General features: G+C 38.9%; 4 protein-coding genes across 4 annotated transcripts; 3 read left to right on the forward strand and 1 right to left on the reverse strand.

Annotated features, from left to right (window-relative positions):
• Positions 1-2042: 2042 nt before the first annotated feature.
• Positions 2043-2403, forward strand: MELLADRAFT_87838 (uncharacterized protein; the record flags this gene model as incomplete). The annotated part of the gene is made up of 2 exons (XM_007410995.1): positions 2043-2135; positions 2209-2403. The coding sequence occupies 2 exons, from the start codon at positions 2043-2045 to the stop codon at positions 2401-2403; spliced, it is 288 nt and encodes a 95-aa protein (XP_007411057.1).
• Positions 2404-3238: 835 nt separating this feature from the next.
• MELLADRAFT_72100 (uncharacterized protein) lies at positions 3239-5095 on the forward strand (the record flags this gene model as incomplete). The annotated part of the gene is made up of 6 exons (XM_007410996.1): positions 3239-3451; positions 3527-3546; positions 3630-3737; positions 3807-3873; positions 3961-4203; positions 4273-5095. 6 exons carry the CDS (start codon positions 3331-3333, stop codon positions 4842-4844), a joined length of 1131 nt encoding a protein of 376 aa, XP_007411058.1.
• Positions 5096-5240: 145 nt separating this feature from the next.
• Positions 5241-10668, reverse strand: MELLADRAFT_36715 (uncharacterized protein; the record flags this gene model as incomplete). Its single annotated transcript, XM_007411127.1, has 13 exons — positions 5241-5561; positions 5643-6141; positions 6212-6430; positions 6502-6984; positions 7043-7748; positions 7818-7932; positions 7997-8074; positions 8132-8217; positions 8280-8397; positions 8479-8886; positions 8955-10015; positions 10094-10453; positions 10518-10668. The coding sequence occupies 13 exons, from the start codon at positions 10666-10668 to the stop codon at positions 5241-5243; spliced, it is 4605 nt and encodes a 1534-aa protein (XP_007411189.1).
• A 701-nt stretch (positions 10669-11369) lies between these two features.
• On the forward strand, positions 11370-12313 carry MELLADRAFT_63965 (uncharacterized protein; the record flags this gene model as incomplete). The annotated part of the gene is made up of 4 exons (XM_007410997.1): positions 11370-11492; positions 11590-11841; positions 11911-11977; positions 12063-12313. The coding sequence occupies 4 exons, from the start codon at positions 11370-11372 to the stop codon at positions 12311-12313; spliced, it is 693 nt and encodes a 230-aa protein (XP_007411059.1).
• Positions 12314-12841: the final 528 nt, after the last annotated feature.

A 12841-nucleotide genomic window follows, 5' to 3' on the forward strand; every position in this document is an offset into this window, starting at 1 on the left:
CCCATACTTTTCTTGATCGATTTTGATGGTTTCCTATTCAACTGTTTGAGATAGGTCCATTGAGGAGGATAATAGGATGACAAAATTAAAATATGACTATTTGATGGATTTCCAGTGGGTTGATATCTGCTTTGAGGTGTTTGACTATTTCTTGGCATCTGTGGTTGAAATTGAGATGCTGGTCTCCCATGCCCTCCAAAAGGTTGTGATGGTATATGGGGGCTTGTAAATGGGGTGGTGGCTGGTTTTGTGTCCAGATAGACTGGATGGTCCAGTTGAGATGAGAGCTGTTTATAAGGGTGACAATTCTGATTAGACTTCAGCTGCAGTTTCTCTTGAGCTTGTACCCAGGATCTGGTATCCAGTTCAGGAAGCTTCACAGGCTTACTCTTCTGCCTTTCATCTTCATCATTTGAAAGATTTTTCATGTTTTGTTGATTCATAGGAGAAGTTTGCAGACAACATGGATTTCCCTCCGGGTTGTAGGCTATTGGTTTGAAATGATATAATGTAGAAGCTTTAGGTTGATGGTGGTCATGAATTGGTTGGTAGTGATGATCTGGGTACCAATCTGGTTCAATTGAGTTCAGACTAACAGTCAATTATTTGGCTGATCCTAATTTGGCTGTCTTTGATGAGACATGATGAGTGGATCAATATAGGCAACGTTGGTCCGGTGTGTTGCTTTGAGTGAGCAACGTCAAGCAACGCACGGCAACAGGTGCACACAAGCAACAGCAGGCAACGCAACGGTTCAGGTGTTGCTTGATGCGTTGCCCCTCAGGGACAGGTATTTTTACCGTTGCGTTGCGGTGCGCTGCCGTTGCTGGCAACGCAACAGGGCAACGGGGAAGCTCTGGTGTTGTGGATAGGTTGAATGTTCTGTTGGAGTTGTTGAGAAGAGTTTGAAAGTGTTGATTTGATGAAATGAAGATTGGGGAGAATGCATCAGAGACTCTTCAACTTCCCTCACTCAATGGTTTCATTAGCCCTCAAGTCTTGTTCAAAGGGTTTTAACTCATTTGAAGTCACATTGAATGAACATCAATCTCTTGATTCATTTACTGTTCGAGACCTCAAATCTATCATCAAGAAAAATATAAAGGTTAGAGTTCTTTCATCGATATGTTCTTTGGTATTGCTTTGAATTGATGAAACTGATATTGGTTTGACCAAATCATCTATTAAGCTTGATCCAACTGGTCAACGACTAACTACGGTCGATAAAAAAGTTCTTGATGTTCTCAAATGCCATTCCTTAACATTTTCAAAAAGTAAGTCTATCACCAGATTACTCTAATTGATTGCGTTCATAGATTGGTTTTATCAAGAGAGCCTACTTATTTTACTTTTGTTTTGTACATCCATCTAGTTCATTCTATTACTGGATCCTTTCTGGTGTCCTCTTTTGTTTTTTTTCCTTTCAATTTGTTCATATTACAACTTTCTTTGCGCGTATCCCCGCGCAAACGGGTTCGATCACGTTGTGTTGCGAGCAACAATGAGCAACGGGCACCGCAACGGCGAGCAACGGGCAACGCAACGGTGAGCAACGCAGCGGTAAACTCTTTGCTCGATGCGTTGCGGCTGGGTGAGTGAAAAAGCCATCCGTTGCGTTGCGCGCAACGGCCGTTGCTCGTAGGACTTGACCATTGGATCTGATCCACTCCCATTTGTGCATGGGGCTTACCATTCAATGGGTTCAGATTTGCCTTTGGTTTCAGTTTTGATTTGCTTTGACACTTTTAAGGGTCAGGTGGGCAAGTGAAATAATCTTTTACTATAGCTGTGGTAATATGCTCATGGACCACACATCAAAAAAAGGAAGGGGAGAAGGGTCATAATTATGGTCTGCTTCTTCAGGAGGAAGCTGTGGCGTTTGAAGTCGACACTGGTCAGTTGAAGATCCGTGATGACAGTGACGCGTGGCCGGTCCCGGAACAGACGCGGTACTGCCAAAGTCCATCAGTCTCTCTATTACGTCACGCAGACTGAGTTATGAGTTGTCAAGGTCAGAAGGAAGCAATCCTCGACCATCAAACATGGAATCATCAGCCCGCATACGACAAAAGACCGAAAGATTAGAATCAGAGGTACTTCAGGAGTACAAGCGCTTAAATGACATCCTCAATCGAGTAAGACTCATTCCTTTCAAAGCCGACTGACCAATTAATGTAACGCGAACTGACCAAGTCATGACTCTGCTAGATGTCCGACACTGCGCAAGATCTCACCACTATGGCCCCATCACTCCTTGAAGGCTTCTTACCTCTAGAGCGAAAGATGGGTCTAGTTCTAACGCTTTTCAAGGCTTCCGTTTGGTCTGTTCTTGTCGATAAACAACGCAAGTTGGAGGCCAAGCAAGCGGAACAAGCTGATGCATCACACGCGGAACGATCGTGATTCTCTAGTCCACATCGTATGGTAAAAACAATGAATGCCTTTCACTACTGGGCTTATACTTGATGATGAACTCGCCCACTCAGGTTGCGTACGGGCTGTCACGGCAAAAACTGGATCCGTACAATCAAAAGCCCCTCGTAGTGGCTGGACGCTCTATATATTGTAATTCAACTTCTAGATTCTGACGGTAGGAAGTACCTCGCGGGGCGCTATCGACCTGTGGCGATTCATTCTCCAACAATCATGATTGTGAACCTCCTAGACGTATGTTGGTAGTACAGCGTTCTATCAGTGTATGTAGATATACAGTGAAGCTCAATATTTTTCATCCAATCAAGTCTCCATGATAAATCAAGAAATGTCAGCTAACCGGTATCTTGAAGAGTTCAAGAGAAACAATCTGTCTCAACGTTTTGATAGTGGCAAGTCTAACTCCCCGCATAAAGCACTCCCCTTTGACGAGCAAGATGCTCAATGTTAGCTCCTCATGAACTCAAGAAGTTTGTTGAGACTTTAGTCCATTCTCGTAGCCCAGTGCTGATTGAAGACATACCTTACGGCGTGTGAAAAGTCGTGGATAACCCGCGTCACAGATAATAACCAGAAACGACAATGGTGAAACTCTCCTACGCGGAATGTAAATGGCCCAGAGGCCTTGAAAGGGTCTTCAAGCAATCCATTGACTCTGTTAAAACAGAAGTCCGTCATCTGCTGGCCGAACAGCGGGCGGGCCGCGATACGTTAGCCGGTAGCCGGCAGTCGGCTCAACTGGCGCCGGAGCGGTATTGGTTCCGATCTTGATCGTTCGTGACTTGAGGTGGCCTACCTGATGACTGACAGCTTGGCTTGATGAATCCAATTTCTTGATAAACAACAATCCTTCATAATCCTTCATACACACCAAAAGCCCAGAAAAACACGAGCAAGATGTTCCAAAGTTCGATTTATTCAAGAAGAAAACTCTTCACCAACTTTTCAAGGTCTTTGTCATCTTCGTCAATCTTATCATCAAATTCTCGGTCTACGTCAATTGGTTTCACTGGACTTGGTTTGTTTTCATAAGCCACTTTGTTTAGTCACCAGAGAATTAATCCTACGACTTTCTTTGATTTGAACTTGATAGGTGCAATGGGAAAAGAAATGGTATAAGCCTTGAAATGAAAATCACTTGATAAAATGAAACTGATATCTTGTTATATTTCTTTAATGGAATTGGAGATACTTAGGCATCCAACCTTCTCACTAAATCATTTCCACCATCATCATCGTCGATTCAATCAAAAACTTCATCTTCACCTCAAGCTTCATTCATAATTCATGATACATCAGAAAGTGTGAGTAATCTTTGCGGTTTATTTTTCCAATCAAGTCAAGTTTCATTGACGTCCTGTTTTGTGTTTTAGTCCATGACAGAATTTTTTGAACGACATGCTCATCTTTATCCTAGTGGTACTATCATAACAGCTCCAAGTAAGTTGAACTACCCAGTTCTGCAAGCAAAGTCTTGACTAAATACTGATGGAAACCGCTCTTTGAATTTCTTCATAACCTTCACAGCTCCTGCTTCAGTATCTAAACAAGCTTCAACAATCATTACAATGTTACCGGATTCTGAAATAGTAAAAGAAGTTTACTTACATCCTGAAACTGGAATTCTATCAGGAATTCAATCAATCTCTACACCGAGTCCTACACTTTGTATAGATTCTACTACATTAGATCGATCTGTTGCTATTGAAGTATCCTCAACACTTTCAAATTCTGCCCAGGTCAATATGCTAGATGCTCCTGTTTCCGGTGGTCAGTTCTTTCTTCTCTCCCTCTTCAAAAGACCTTAACCCACTGAGATTCTTTTGTTTTCTAAAACAGGTGTCGTAGGAGCCAAACAAGCTACATTATCATTCATGTGTGGTGGAGATGAAACTGCATTCCAAACAGCTTCCAACATTTTAAGCAAGATGGGAAAGAATTCAATTTATTGTGGTCAATCAGGTTCAGGTTTATCAGCTAAACTTGCCAATAATTTATTATTAGCCATCTCAATGATTGGGATTTCAGAATCAATGTTATTTGGATTAAAATTAGGTTTATCGCCTCAAACTTTAACTTCAATCATTAATTCATCTTCAGGTCAATGTTGGAGTTCTAAAGTCAATAATCCAGTCCCAGGTTCATTATCTACACCTACACCTGCTGATTCAGGTTATAGAGCTGGATTTAAATCTAAATTAATGTTGAAAGACTTGAATATTACAAAATCAGTTGCAGATGAAATTAATTTAAATTTACCTTTGTTGACACTTTCTAATCGAATTTATAATAAAGTTTGTAATGATGAAGAATTAACAGATTTAGACTTCAGTGTGGTTTATCAATGGCTTAAAGTTGCAAACGAACATTTAAATTCAAATCAAAATCATCCGGCTGAAGAAAAGAATTAAATTTTTAGTCATGTTTCAATTCTCTCTTAATATATTCAATTTTCATCAACTTGATCGATTGTAATTGTTCGTCGTTAGCACTTTCTTTTTTTGACTTATCTCTCATCTTTTTTCAATCTGGTAAAGATAATCAAAATCAATACAAAACTTTCTTAAAAATCCAATTTCTTCATCCAAACAAAAATCTGTAAATGTAATTATATCTCCTAAAATAACAACTATGAAATGATGAAAAAAAACAGTCTTCTTTCACCCTTGGATCATTTAAGCCTATTGTGAAGTCAAAGCCTTTCACAAACTAAAAATAGTATATCCTTCGACTCTAAAGATAAAAATATAAAACAGGGAGAAAAAATAAAAGTAAACATGATTCTAGATGCAGTTTTTAAAAAAACCTCATTCGGTAACAGGTTCAGAAGGTCCAGCACCACTTTCATCCACCACTTCCGAATCCTTTTCTTGATTTTCACTATCATCATTAACAACTTCTTCTTTCTCATTTAATGATGTTGGTATTGATTGTTGAAGTGAGCTAGGAATTGATTGAGTTGGAAAAAGATCTGATTTAAGTGTATTAAGTACTGGATCAATCCTTTCAAAGGTTGCATTCCAAAGGTGACTTTGTTCAATCGTAGGATTTTCATGTGGTGGTACTAAAAATCCTGATGCATGCATTACCAATAAAACATTTTTTAAATTTTCAGGTACAGCTTCGTACTATTTTCCAATCAAACAAAAATCAATAAATTAGTATCATTCATTTAGCATTTCCAAGAAATTCAACAAGATTAAATTCACCATTTGATCTCTTCTACCACTATGCATAAATCGATCTAAAAACCCTAAGATCTGTAACCATAGTTCAGTCATTCTACCCATTCCTTGTTCACTTAATTGAATTAAATAATGTAAAAAGATTTTACAAAGTAAACCAGATGCTCTTAATCTGGTTTCACTCATCCCATCTGGATCTTTCCTAAACACTTGAGGTTTTAATAATTCTTCTAATACCGGAAACAAAACTCTTTCAAAAATGATGGTGAAATCTATCTTTCCACTCGATAGAATCTCAGGTGCTACTAATGATCTTTGTAAATTCCCTAACGCTAATTGTCTAAGTTCTCGATTTCCATTAATAGATTGTTGTCCATATGCTAATAAAACTGGCATCCAAAATGATGCCCATGGTTTGGATGGATCGGATTGTGCTTGTGCTAACATTCTTGGTATAAGGTCTTGAGCATTACGTATCATATCGATCGATTCAAGTGCACGTGCCGTGACAGAATCTTCCGACCTGTTATCAATGTAAGGAAAGTGATGAGAATATCAAAGGATATGATAAGATTTGATAGGGTTCAACTTACTTTGGATTTCCAGGATGTGGTCTAGACACTTCTTGCCCACATACACTAGCAAAAGCGTTCAGAGCATGTACAAATGGTGCAAAGTTATCCGCTACAATTCCAGGTGCCAATTCACCTTGAGATAACTGCTTCAAGACTGCGAATGATTCTCGTGCGGCTTCCTCAATACCAGCTGTTGCGATGAAAATTGAGAACAACATGTTCCATTGGGTCGATGTCCTAAACAAATCTCATAGGCAAATACGACGTCAGTTTTACACATCGCTTAAAGGATAGTAGATGATGCTCACCGGAATGCGTGTGGATGAGCCGATGCAATTTGACAAACACCAGTGACCATGGGCTGTGCAACGGACGCAAGAATAGATTGAGGAAGTGATCGGAAGACATCCAAGGCAAGAAAGAATTGATCTCGTAGTACTGCCTGTTGGATTGCAAGAGATTGTAATCTTAAAAGGCCTGCAATGGCTCGTTCGACCAAGAGTGGACTGAAAGCTGTCGAATTAGCCAGGATTTTCGAAAGGTACTCAAACACTGCACCCCAGAGTCGAGAAAGTGAATCGGGATTATGTGCAGCAATGGCCACAATCAACTCTAGTAGAAAGAGAGAACAAGGGTCATAATGCTGAGCAGTACGGTGCGTTTGAGGGGATGGAGGTGGCGAGTTTCGATCAGGTTGTCCCAGTCGACCTCGAGTGGACTTTGAGATACGTTGATCCGCCAATCCGACAAGTGTACGTATGATAGTCTCCTGGATATCGATATGAAGATTGCTAAAGGGACGGATTTATTAGATCCACTACCAACATCCCACTTGATTGAACTACTTACAAGATTCCTTCATAAAGTTCAGCGACATGACACGAAGCCAAACAGTCAATGGCACAGAGTGTAGACTCGATGTCATCATCAGTGATATCTCGGCCGATACCGTCTTGAGGACCAACATAAGGCGATAGAAGATATGAGGACAATGTAGAAAGTAGTCCTGCATCTGCTCGTCGTTCAGGTGCAAGAGAAGGGCTTTTAGGAGGGTGTAGTGCAATGGTTCCCACATCCGAAAAATCAGGAAGGGCGAGGAGCGCAGAGGGTAAGATAGAGTGAGCAAATAAGCTTTGTAAGATTTCAAAGATACAAAGCCATCCTTGTCTCATTGTACTTCCATCAGAGTTTGCAATCGTAAACAGAACCACTGTAGCAAGTTGTGCTTTGAAATTTTTACCAAATCGAATCGAAAGTGGACTGATAGTTAACATTTGACCTTCGGCAGATACAGTCGGAAAGTTTGTGTCCGCTGAAGGAAGTTGAGTGAGATCTGTAATCCGTGCTAGAGCCAAGACAACTTGATCAAATACTTCAGGTAAATTGAATCGACTGGCCAGTGTAGCACATTGTTGAAACCCAGCCACAATTCTTTGGAGCATGTGATCATCGTTGAAATTGGTAAAAGCATACGAAAATGCAGATATGACTGGTCTCCAAGAAACTTCGAACATTGCTTTATCGAAAATCGATGTATTACATGTGATAAAAGGACCTGAGGTAACAAAGATGAAAGATGTTGAATATCTGAGAGGTAGCTTCCGAGATCACGTAAAATGCATACCTGCTACCCTTGAACGACGCTGAAGCTCTTTCCAGGCATATTCAAACCCCAATTGACCTGAATGCTCTTCTGGCATGATGATTTCTCGTTTACGAATTGAATCAAATATAGCTTTCTAAATTCGTAAAAGGTGTTAGCTTAGGAAGCCACAAGATTCAAAATAACATCATCGAGCTCACCAAGTAATCTGGATTGAAGTCTTGTCCATCATTCACCCCCCTCAGATTGCGCTTGTAATCCTCGATGGTCATTTTTTTCTACAAATTTATTTGTTGGTTAGTGTATCTTAGCATCTTAGAAAGAATTTGACTCACTCTGTTCTGAGGGTTGTGTTGATCAGTATTTAACATAATCACCGAGTAAGATAAAACATAAGCTGCATCCTCAGTCTTGACTTCCGCTACGAGAGTGAACGATTTCAGCCAAATGACTACACATCGCAAACCATGCTAGTCAACTTACTTGCCCCAGCCGCAACATACACAGCTGCAAAGACTTCAGTAATTCTTGCGATCTGCTGAGACTCTCCAGGTAATCGAAATGTCTCGAGTAGGTCTCTCAAACAATCCGAAATTAATTTCTGAATACAAAACAAACAAACCGTAAGCAAATCAGATCGACTTTCAAAGATGAAAACTTAAAAGATAAAAAACCTCCTTACACCTCTAAAATCAAATAAAGTCATAAAAGCTTGTAAAACTTCTAAATTCTCAGGTCTAGAAATGAAATCACCCAATAATTTTTTATCTAATTTAGGACAAGTTTTAAAAAATAAAGCTAAACTTTGAGGTCTAGGTACAGAAGGATCGTCATAAATAATTTGATTCTCTTCTAAGAATTTTAATCCTACTTTTGGTTTTTCATTAAATTTGGCGGCTCCTTCTAACATTGCTCGCTTTTCACTCTTATCTCTTGCTAATAAAACTGGTGCTGGTACATCTACTGATGGTAATGGTGATGATTCTAATCTACTACTCATATGTCCAACGTGAGCTAAAAGTGTATCTAGACAGAGTAATTGGGATGTGTCTTGTGCGTTCATGTAAGCTGGATTAAGGGGATAGAAGCCCTACAAGAACCAAACGCTTTACTTCAGTCAATCCAATGATATATGCCATTGAAGATTTCATCACTTACCCTAGCTAGGAATCGGATCATTCGTTCAAACACGTCCTCACAATCGACATGACAATCAAAGTTCACCCAAAGATTGACCATAAAATCAGAAGCACGTGCAAGATGTGCCAAATGTTCGAGCATAAGTTGACGTGCTTCACCCGTGGCTACAACTCCTGGTCGAGGAGCCATAGCTTGACTTCGTGTTGTTCCTACTCCAGAGCTTCCTGGTCTTGTAGCAAGTGCGTTATCGCCATTTTCTCGTTTCCAAGTGATCCCATCCAACTGTTCTTCGATATCTCCCTTTCCACCATTCGCATGTGCAAGTTTACTGATGGTCAACGTAGGTTGTGGTCTTAATCGATCCATAAGATATGATAGAAAGAGCTCGAGATGGATTTTGAGGTAAGGTCGCATGGTGTCCATGAGATTGGTCATACAACGTAATGATGCAGATAAGAGAGTAGTATTATCCGATCGAACAAGCTGAAATAAATGCTTGCAAAGATCATCTGATACCATTGCGCGTAGGCTTGGAAACCTACTCACACTTCGTCCAGAAACTTCAAAAGCTGTGATTAAGATACTAAGAGCTGTAAGACGCATCGAATCTGTATGTTGAGTATCATAAGGGTTAAGTAATGAAATCAAAACTCTCATTAATTCTTTGATCGAAGGTAATCCGTAAGGCGAAAGGTCTAAGATCATCGTCTCTTCATCTATTTCGGGCTCTTGAACAGGCTCCTTTTCAGACTCTAATAATGGATCTTTTTCAGCGCTTTCAGTATCAAGAGGTGGATCTGGAGTCTCTCCATTTTCATTCGACACCATATCAGGAGGATTTGACTTTGCCCTTGCATGATCGCGTTCCTTGTTAAGTGAATCAGAGGCAGCTGGAATAGAACCACTACGTGGGTCAGGTGCTGTCATCCTTAATCCATCTTTCACTGCATCATCTTCAGTTGTACCATCATCGGAAGAAACATATGTATCATCCACAGATGGAGGTAGAGTTTTTAAACGCTGAAAAACAGAGGTGACCATGGTTTGCATAGTCCTTTCAGCCGAACGACGTAGTACCTCTGAATTCAGAATAGAAAGACATGTGTAAGCTAAGTATAAATGATGGAGGTCTTCAAGAGAGTAAGAAATTAACAAACCACTTAGTCTCATTTGACAACACATACTAAGCCCAGTTTCCATCATCTCACAAACCGCTTCATCAGTCAAAATATGACCTACTGGACCAGTAAGAGCATTCCGAAGGACATCCAAGATTTTCAAAAGAACTACTTCATCACCAACACTATCACTAGCTTCAAAACGACAATGAGTACCTGCTGAACTAACTTGTGACATGGCTAATGCTAGTGAAGGAGAATTGAGATGAATTAAAGAGTATGTTAAGAATTTGTCAATTGAAGATAAAGCGATGGCGGTGATTGGTCCAGTTGTTTCACTAGATCGAATAACAGCCAAGAATGGACTAAGGAGAGTTACAGCGTCAAGTTGAGTAATATCTAAAGTCACAATAAAAAGAATTCATCAGATTCCAACAAGAAGTGAGTGATTTATTAAACTAACCTTGGCATTCTCTAAGTTCCATCATTAAAGTAGAAAAACCAATCATAAGACTACCACTAGGATCTTCAAATCCTTGTGAAGAAGGACTTTTAGATTTAGAAACCAGAGTTTGATGAATATTTTGATGAGTGCCATTTCTTAAGTTTCTCATTCCGATTGTAGTAGTCAAACTTGATTTTAATCGATCATGATTTTGTGAAATTGAAGAACCATAAGGTGAAAAACTTGTTCCTGCCCATCTTGCATTCCTTCTCATTGCACTTGTTACCGATCTTTTATGGTCATTTCATTCAAATACAAAAGAAAACAAAGTATTAGAATTGAACACTCTCTTTTCTTCTTCTTCCCTTTTTATAAGGTTTTGAATGAATTTATGACTTACACTATTTCACCGTGGATAATACTTTCTGGTGATCCTTCACATGCGAAATCAATTCCATCCAAGTCCTCCATTTCGGTTGTTTTCCAATAGGTAAAGTTTCAAATTCCCAGGAAGCCTATGACGTGTGACTCAGAGAATGAGGTTTGTTAATTTTCTTTCGAGGTTGATTTTAATGGGTTCAGTACGTTTACTATTCCAGTTGAAGAGATGATCGTAATCAGTGTTCTTGAATGCTTTGAGGAGATGAGTTGATTCAGGTTTTGGTAGGAAATGAGAGATTCGTGTTTGTGATGGAGAGAACACCACCTTCAATTTCGATCACAGCAACATATCACTCAAGATGTCAAGGGATGAAACACCACGACGTATCACAGTTTCAGCTATTATGTGACATGTACTAAACACATTCTCGGACATCTCCAAAACTGCAAGCTCATCCAAAAAGAAACTCTCAACTCCGACAAATTTGAATGGCTCCAGATTTAACAAATGATGATGATACTGAACGCAAGGATAACAATTCAGAAAGAAACTTAAGAGTAACTAATTCAATAAAAGAATCTTATTCATACCAAGCATTGAATCCACATTTAGTAAGTCAAACATCAACTCAAAAATTGACTATATTCCAATTCATCAAACTCATCAACTAATTGTTTTCTTGATATAAACCATTTCATCAATTTACAGTGGTTTCGAGATCCATCAAATGAAAATGATGATTTAACTCAACTACAAGATCAAAGAATTGCTCAAATTCATTATACATTTGCTTTAAAAGATTATGAAAATTGTTTTAAAATTTGTTTACAACAATTAGAAAGTGAAGATAAAAATAACAAAAAGGCTTATTTATTTGATACTTTATTGATCTGTTGTTCATACTTAACTGGGATTGATGATTCGAAAGTTTTGGAATTGATTGAATTGAGTAAAGAACATGTTAGTGATTTTTTTCTTGATGATTATACTTGATTAGTTTTTTTGACTTTGACTTGGTATCATTTTCAGTGGAGGAATGTACCTTCTGTTGGTCTGAGAGCTGCGACGCTATTGTTGAAATTCAAAGATGAAGAAGGTATGCGTTTTCCTCTACATCACTCGACCCTCCATGACCCCCAAAACAAAAAGATAGTGCTAATTTGTTCATCGATTAATTCTAGGTGCTCTCCTAGCAACAGTTCCAGCTATACTTCATTGTGGGGATTTAAGAATTCGAAATATAATCTTCAAAGCTCTTTCTCAAACTTCTCAAGTGAACCAAATCATTCAAAGTTTTATTGATAAATTAATCGAAGAGAGATCAACACCGAGATTGATTGCTAATCGATTAAGAATACTTGATTTAAACAATTTCGAATCTGAAGTGACTTGGGATGATATTCTTCATGCTTTGGTGTCTTTGAGTCATTGATGTTCTTGCGATGTTTGAAGGAATTTGATCTCTAAGAGGGGGTCTGGAAAATGTATCTTCTCTTCACCCAATGGTGACTATAGGGTAAGTTTGACTTTCAATTCAATAAATGGAATCATGAAGATCAATAGCCAAGTGTTTATGTTTTGATAACTATCAATCAGATATGAAACCAGCATGCGTTGTTTCCTCGACGAGAAACATGTTTTCCAAATTTGCATCTCAAGATCTTACAGCTTTTTTTTAGTTGGATGTACAGCCCTTTGCATAATTGATGACTTTGAAGAAAAAAAAACCTCGAGTTTTCAAATAAAAAACCTCGAGTTTTTTTGGAAAGTGACCGAGTTTTGTCAACAAGCGGCTGGGTTTTTCAAAAAGTCAGTGAGTTTTTTTTGGAAACCTGGCCCAGTAATTCTAAAAGAGAAAGAGCTCGCTCAGTTTTTGAAAAACTCGATCAGTTTTTGAAAAAAACTCGCAGGTTTTTTTTGAAAACTCAAGTGTTTTCTCTTTTTCCAAAGTCATCAATTC

Source organism: Melampsora larici-populina (genome assembly GCF_000204055.1).
Source record: "Melampsora larici-populina 98AG31 unplaced genomic scaffold MELLAscaffold_23, whole genome shotgun sequence".
In the NCBI taxonomy this organism is placed as follows: domain Eukaryota; kingdom Fungi; phylum Basidiomycota; class Pucciniomycetes; order Pucciniales; family Melampsoraceae; genus Melampsora; species Melampsora laricis-populina.